This window comes from Miscanthus floridulus, chromosome 3 (genome assembly GCF_019320115.1).
Source record: "Miscanthus floridulus cultivar M001 chromosome 3, ASM1932011v1, whole genome shotgun sequence".
Classification (NCBI taxonomy): Eukaryota; Viridiplantae; Streptophyta; class Magnoliopsida; order Poales; family Poaceae; genus Miscanthus; species Miscanthus floridulus.
In genome coordinates, this window is record NC_089582.1 from 122,217,282 (window position 1) to 122,225,614 (window position 8,333).

General features: G+C 50.8%; 1 protein-coding gene across 1 annotated transcript; it reads left to right on the plus strand.

Moving 5' to 3' along the window:
- The first annotated feature begins 4,489 nt into the window (after window positions 1-4,489).
- Window positions 4,490-8,333, plus strand: LOC136542271 (trihelix transcription factor ENAP1-like). The gene is made up of 2 exons (XM_066534621.1): window positions 4,490-6,243; window positions 7,809-8,333. Exons 1-2 carry the CDS (start codon window positions 5,244-5,246, stop codon window positions 7,817-7,819), a joined length of 1,011 nt encoding a protein of 336 aa, XP_066390718.1. The 5' UTR covers window positions 4,490-5,243; the 3' UTR covers window positions 7,820-8,333.

The window sequence follows — 8,333 nt, forward strand, 5'->3', positions numbered from 1 at the left end:
CAAATGAACATATTATTCTATATGTACATATATTAATCTGGACATAAAAGATTTTTTTATATAGTAGGTAGTACTATGTTAATATATAAGAATTCATTGTAGTGAGCCAAATATAATTGGAAGTATAGAACAGAGAATAGAGGGAGAAAGAACACTGCTCTATCTGCTCAGCTAACTGAAGAGGCAACCAGTATAATTTCTCCTCTTAGCCTTGGAAAAAACACTTGCTATCACAACTCTAAATCAGGTAAGAACAACATTCCATTTTATGGATCACTGAACTCTAGACCTGAATAGTTACATACAAACCTGGTTAGGGTTCTTGTTTTTTTTCTATGCTGCAGATCGACACAATGTAAAATCAAACACGTTTCTGTCCGGACAAACAAATCACAAAACGAATTACCTAGATGCATAAACCGCAATCTGTAATTTTTTAGAGGAATCCAAGCTGGATGAAGCAAGAAGCATTCGTGCATCTGTGCTGGTACAAAAGAAAGTTCCTAAAAAATGTGAACACCAAATCAACCAAACAAGAGACAATCCATCACTAATCCCAACGGAAGTGTCGAACCTCGACCTGCAACACGCCCAAACCCCTGACCACGAAACCAGGGGAATCCTATGGCAAATCATGACGGAGGAAACATCGTTGCACTGGCCGAGGCACTGCGAAAAGAATGGAAGGGGAGCAGGTTTTCAGGGGTGGCGAGATGGAGGTGGAGCAGCGTCGGAACAGGAACAACGACATCATCGAGGCCAACAGGATAAGACAACAAGTGAAAAAAAATTTGAGAAGCAAAAAAAAACTTTGGACAGATCAAACCAACCGAAGACGGAAGCGAGGGTACCTGTCAAGATTGGAAGATGGCCGAGCTCGCCGGAGCCGCCTCCTCCTCCGTCTTGGTGCTTCACAGCACCGTTGCCATCATCGTCGTGGCCCCGCACGCTGGATCTAGTAGGCACTGCTTCTGGGAGGGGGCGGGTTGACGCGCATCTGCCACGTCCTTGGTCGGAGCGCCGCCTCCGCTCCCGTTATGTCTGTCGCCGAGCCTGAGGGGGCCCTCCTGGCATGCGACGGCGTTGGCTCCTCCTGGCAGGCAGTGGTGACGGCGATGACCCAGAGCCGGTGAGCCGCCGCCGCCGGGTTCTACGCAGGCGACCTTCCTCTTTTGCCACCACCGCTATTTGTTCAGAGAGATCTTTGCTTCACCAGTGTTAAAAGTGTGAGGGCGAGAGAGATAGGAGAGGAGATATGGCAGTCTACCTCGCCGGGCCTCTGCGCCGCCGCGCTGCGCCGTCCGGACGGGAAAACCAATGGAAAAGCGAGGACGGAGAGAGGCCGGGCAGCTCAACACCCTGTTCGCTTGGCTTATAAGCCATACTTTTTCAGCCAACGAACAATATTTTTCTCTCATAATAAATCAGCCAACAATACTTTCAGTCATGGCTTATCAGCCAAACACATGTTCTTTACATGGGTGTTGCAGGCTGAGGCACAGAGAACCCTGACTTGAAGCTTCCTCAATTCCAGACAGAAGCTTCCTCTATGTGATGAAAAATCTGTACTTGCTAGGATATGGACTTGCCAAACAATCATTGTAATATCCATATTTATCCATGCAATAGACGAGCTTGATAGCATATGAACTTTTGTGAACCAATTGACATATAAACTTCATCAACCATGTTGTGGTGGCTAATGGTTTGCCCCCGATGCTTTTATTGTTTGTGCTGGAAAATGGTCCTACTCTTATTGTCAGTTTCTCTGTAAAACTGGTCACAACATTTGATACATATCGTTTACATTCTCATGCTTCGTAGAAAACCAAAACGAACGAAGTGAAGCGGCTCTACGCGCGCATGGGTGCGCAAATCAGTAATTCCTTACATTTACACGGGCTTGGACGAAGCGGCCACAGCCATTCAGCATTTCAGCCCAGTGGGCGCCTTGGAGAAACACATGTCGCCCACGGGCCCGATCGTGGTTTTGCCTCCGTGGCCTGGGCTCTAGTATTTTGCGGCGTGGTCCGACAGAGCCTGGCCCATCCCGAAAAATGTCCAGATCCCCATCCTCCTCCCGCTGCGTAGGAAGGCAGGAGGAATTCGGACGTCCAGTACCGCAGGGATGGCATTGGATTGGGCACGTCCGTGGCGGTGACCGGTGAGGCGGCATACCGGCGACCCGGCGCCACTGGTTTTCGAGTTTGATAGTCACGCGTGGCATTTTCTAGTTTCTACCCCGCGGTCAGCGGTTAGGTACGGTTCAGATGGCCGGATCGCAGAGTCAAGAGTCAGAACAAAGGTCAGACACGGCATAAAACTAGTGCTTTCGTCTCGGCAGGGTCAGACACCGCATAAAACCAATGCTTTCGTGAGGCACTACCCAAGCCCCAAGGTTTGCGTTGCCTGCTCGTGCGGTGCTGTTTCAGACAACAAGATGGCGGGCCGTGTTTTGTGCGGCTACCATGAGCAGGTACCTCGACAGGGTCACTGATGCGGTGCCCTGCCGGCCCCCTCGTCACGTTTCTTGTCATCGCGTTCGGATCCTTGCCCAACTGTACAAAGTGTACATGCTCCGCAGTAAGGCGGTGTTTGGTTGCCCTCCTAAATTTTGGACACATCGAATATTTGAACATATATGTGGAGTATTAAATATAGACCAATTACGAAACTAATTGCATAGTTTATGACTAATTTGCGAGATGAATCTTTTAAGCCTAATTAGTCCATGATTTGACAATGCGGTGCTACAATAATATGTGCTAATGACGAATTAATTAGGCTTAAAAAATTCTTCTCGTGACGAATTATATAGTTTTTTTTATCAGTACCCGAACACCTCACTGAATCTAAACGCCACCTAAACGCCACCTAAGCACTGAGCATGCGCAGAACAGCAGCGGCCGGCAGGGGTGGCATCGCATCGTCGCGTCCGAGGTTTCAACGAGCATTTCGGTAAACGGAACTGCCGCTACTGTTTGCTTGCTTGCGTCTTTTTAAAGGACGGCGAGGACCTCCAATTCTTCTCAAAGCTTTGCTCGCGAGGGGGGGCGACTGCCACTCCTCATACGTTCCTGCACCAATTTAGGCACACACGCCCGCGGCCGCCATATCCTGAAAGCAGCTGTAGGCCCTTTCCATCAGGGTTCAGGGTAATGCTTTGCTGAGATCAGGCAGCCTGCTAACCTAGATCACACGTTTTGTAAATTTCTTTTTCCTCTTCGTTACTATACCGTGGAAACGTAAGTTGAAAACACGCTTTGTTAAGCTGCTACTATGTTTTCCCCCCCTTGAATTAGCTGTTAATCTGTTATGCCATCCGTGTTGGAACAGAAACTTGCATGAGAAAACCTAGTCTTTGTGCAATTGTGCATTCTGAGTTTCTGACTGTAGAGCTAGGGCACCATCAGTATATATGTTACTCCAGGGACATACAGATGAGAGGAGTATATTATTTATTACCTGACCAGGGACATACAAATTTGCTAGTTATTTCAAATTTTCAGGTCGGCAAGCCAGGCCTGTAATATTGCCTGTCACTGTAACTCTGTAAGACCACGAGTCCACGATGCTGATTGTTCGAGCAGACGAGCACTGCAGATGGTGGCGGCAGCATCCAGTCCACCGGGCAGCCAATGGCAGTTGGTTGCCGTCCCAAATAGTCAACTGCCGCAGCAATGATGGAATGGAAGGGGGGAAGCGGAAGCCGCTGCGTTTCTGTTCCTTTGCATCGTAGTTTCGTTGCGTTGCGAGGCAGGCGGAGGCGGTCAAGGGCGCGGGCGCGGCCGGCCAGCGAAAGAAAGAAAGAAAAGATGCCGTGCCGGGGTGGGGCGGCGCGTGGCGTGGGCGGACGGACGGATCATGGAGGTCGCTATCGCTACCAACCGCTGCTGAACCGCGGGCGGGGCAGGCGGGCGCCTGCCTGCCTGCCGCGGGCGGCCCGCTGGCTGGCTGCCGTGGAAAACGAGGGGGCACCCCGCGCCCGGAGTCCGCATGCGCTGGGGCTCCACGCCCCACTGACTTCCCCCCACCCCACCCCACCCCACCCCGCGCCCGCGGTACTGTCCACCGCGCTGCCGGCCGGCCAGCGCCCACAAAAGCCGCCGCTACGCTGATACGGATTTCTCCCGTGATCTCCCACTCTCTCCGCGTCGCGGACGCGTTCCCGTCCCAACTCCCCGCCCGTCCCGTCCCGTCACGGCCCGCGGTCTCCGCGCTGGCGCCGTCGGCCGCCCTGGGGATGGAACGGATCCGGTCAGCGCTGGCGTCACGCCCCACTACTCCGCCCCGCCCCGGCGGGCGCCCGGCCTGCCTAACCTAATGCGGTCCGACGCGCGCCTCCACTCCACCCCGCAACGGGCAGGCAGCGCGCGGTCCACCGCGCCCCGCCTGGCTGACGCGCGGGGCCCCGGGGTCCCCCAGCTGGCGCGCGCGGCAGGTGGCGCGCCGGGCGCACGCGGGCGGTGGAACCGTGGAAGCGGGAAGGAAGAGGAAGACGACGACGACGGGACGGGCCCCCAGCCCCAGCCTCCTCTCGGTTCCGGTCTCCCACTTTCCGCGGCTGCCTGCCCCGCTCCCCACCTCGTGCTCTCTCCCTTTCTTTCGCCCCCCGGGCCGATTCCTACTCATCAGCCGCGCGGGGAGAAGACAAGCGCTTTCTCCCCGCAATTCCGCGCCCACCTCCTCCGCCTCCTGTGCATTTGGCAGCGCAGATGCCGCCGCTCCCGTCCAGCCATCATCATCTTCTCAGTTCTCCCTTGCTCTACTAGGCCTTGACTGTTCTCGACTCCCCTAATCACCAGCTCGGTCTCCTCTTCCTCGCCGAGTTCAGTTCAGTCTCCGCTCCAACACGCCACCTGCTGCCGCGTAAACACCGGGAAATACCTGGTCTTTCTGGTGTGTGTAAGCAAGTTTCAACTCCCCAAGTTTGCTGCTTTTGGCCAATCTTTTCTGGGCTTTCAGGTCTCACAGCATCACCAGGCCCCTTTTACTGCGATCTTTTTGTCTGATCACTGCAATTTTAAGCTTCAAGTATCTCCTTTTTCGGAAAATTCAGTCTCTGATAAAGCTGTTGAGTGAGCGGCTCATGCACCACACCACCAGTAGCCTCAGCTAAGATCTCCTCCCCATGCCACAAACTCCTCCAGGACCGTCAGCCATGGCAAAGTTGCTATAGCGCTCTGCTCCGGCTGGCCCGTGTAAGCTGCGAAATTCGGGTCCCTCCCCGGCTTCCCGCGCCCATGGACGGCCTCCCCGACGCCGACGCGGCGCCGTTGGCGGCTGCGCCGCCGCAGAAGCGCGACGAGTGGAGCGAGAGCGGCATCGTGCGCCTGCTCGAGGCCTACGAGGCCAAGTGGCTGCTGCGGAACCGCGCCAAGCTCAAGTGGAGCGACTGGGTCGACATCGCCCACGAGGTGTCTGTGCATTGCGCCGACGACGCCGCGGCCGCGGGGAAGCCCCCCGGCGGCGGCGGCGGCGGCAACAGCGCCAAGACCCCCAACCAGTGCAAGAACAAGATCGAGTCCATGAAGAAGCGGTACCGGGCCGAGTCCGCCGCGGTGGCGCGCGCGGGCCCCACCGCCGCCGGCCCGTCGTGGAGGTTCTTTGCCCGCATGGACGGCCTGCTCAAAGGGCCGACCGTCTGCTCTGCCCAGGTGCAGCAGCCGGAGCTGATTAACAACATAGACTTGCGAGCTCCGGCGAAACCAGAGGCGGCCGAGGTCGAAGCTGATTTTGCCACGCAGCTGCGGGATGCAGTTCCAGGTGCATTCTCTGATCTGATGAACATCGATGCGAATGGCGCTGTCCCGGATAAAGTGGAGAAGGTTGACAACAGCATGCAGAAGGAGAGCAGGCCTGCTGATAGCGATGCTAACGTGAGCTCTCCGAGGAGTAAGGTGGCCAACGAGGACGTGGAGGAGGTGAACAATGTCTGGGACCGGACCAAGAAGAGAAAGAGCACAGACTTTGACATAGCCAAGAGCATCGAGCTGCTGGCTAGCTCGTTCTTGAAGATTGAGCACGCCAGGTTGGAGATGTACAGGGAGACAGAAAGGATGAGGGCTGAAGCTGAGATTAAGAAGGGGGAGATGGAGCTCAAGAGAACTGAGATCATGGCGAAAACGCACCTGCAGATCGCCAGGCTTTTTGCAAAGAAATTGAAACAGAGCAGTGGAAAGAATGGTGGCAGTTCGTCAGTAACAGCTGAAGTGGACACCCTTACCAAGAAAGGCGAGAATGGTTAGTGTCAACACAACATCCTAATATAAGGGTTATACTTTTGCAAAAAGTTTCTAAAATTTGTTATATACTATATGTCAAAGCAAAATTTTCCCTCAAGAGTACATAGCTTTCTCTCTGATGGAGTCCCCCATTTGTTAGGTCTGTACCTCTGTGTCTGTTCCTGAATACATGAATAGAATTGGGAGCTTCAGCCTAAATTAGTTATAGCAGTTCTCTCTATCAGAAGTTGATTATTATGTAATGTTTGTGACAATTTGAGAGTTTGTGCAGTGGTAGGGCTGTAACATTCCAACTTTGCTGCTGTTGTCTGCTTTTCATTATTCTCAGCTAATTCTTAGAAATGAAGTCTTAATTGTTATTGTGAGTCAAGATCTTTCCATAGTAAATGGACATAATGCTCGTGTTCTGGGATCATATGTTTATTTACTTGTCATAGAAGAGATTCAACGCAGACTGATAGTACTTGTGATAGGAGTATAATGGAAGTGTCATGTTCAACTCTAGTGCAAGATTTGTTTCAGGCTACAGATATTGCTGTAATGCATGGAATATGCTACTCTTTCACAATGAAAAGGAACACTTTACCTAAATGAAATGATCATGTATGTTCCAAACACATGGCTCCTGAATATTCAAATATAGACATGAGTCTATTTATATTCTGAAGAAATGGAACTACATAATAAACCATCTACTAACTCCATATGCATGCTTTAGCACTATTGATTGCTAATGATCTGTATTCTAGCGCCATTAAGAATTTCGTGCCTCCCCAAAAGTAGAACCTGAAAAAGCGTTGCTATCGTTCACCTGCTATGGATATGATTGTTTCTGACTACATGCTGGGGCCATCAATAGACTGACATCACATGCGTATGCCCTAGAAAGCACTGCTGTGGAAAAATAGGATGAACATGTTGAATCGTAGGATTATTTCTCGTGTCTTGTTTATTCAAGTGCACTTTCTAACTTGCTAAGAAGAACCCTTCCCTACTATGTGAACAATATTGACATAACAGTTGGAGGCATACTTCTTTTTGTCAAGAATTTTTCTACCTGCCAGCCTATATGCAGAGTCACCCACAGATGTCCTAATGATCATATTGAGATAGCGCTATATTTACTGTGTTCTGATAAAAAGTACTAGAGGATTAAGTTCTTGAAGGATCTGCAATCACTGAGTGATTTGTGTACTTGTTTTCTCGTTCAATGCCTACTTTCTGGGGTTTCTGTCGTCGTTACCTTACGTAGGCTCACACCTCTTATGCTGCTCAGCTCAGATGTTATCCTGTCTGTTACTTGGCCTTAATGATGTTATTGCATTGTACAGGAAATCTGCATTCCAATATATCGTAGCTCCTTTACTGTTGCATATGCATTCCAATTTCAGTTTGAAGTTACAAAACGAATTCAAATTACTGGTGTGCTTGTTTAGTTATATAGAACAAATTTTGTTTGTACCAAAAGCAATATACAGTACTGAATCGTGTAGCTGCATTGTTCACCTTATATTGTTTTGCTGTGGCCAATTCTCTTCTCACCATGGGACTTGTGAATTTCAGGTTCCGGGTGATGTGGCATGCCCAGCAGTTGATTCTATCCTCGGTGTACATGGCATCTCACTTTCCCTGTGCAGCAAGTGTACTGAGTCTGATTGATGCAACTTCGTGAGTGGAGAAATTGTTAGCTGTAAATTTACAGATGCAATAATGGGAGCGATGATTTGTCTGTTTCATCCATTGCGGGATTATTATAGAAGCGATTTTTGAATCAGTGACTTCCTAGTCTGAAAGTTTCCGCCCTCTGTTCCTGTAGCAATTTACTGACAAGTGGCAACCATCATTTGTATAAGCCCATGCCCATGCTGTGAAGAAATGAAGCAGCAGTCGCCAATGCTGTGGTAAAATGTACTCTTGAAGCCTCGATGACTAGGTATTGACGTGTTGTAACTAGTTTCTGCACAGTTTGACTATGCGGATCCAATGCAAAGGTCAGCTAAATGAACAAGAAAAGTACTCGGTCCGGTCGTTTATACACGATGAGGACGTAGTGATTTTTTCTAATGGTTATTACGGGGTTATTATTTA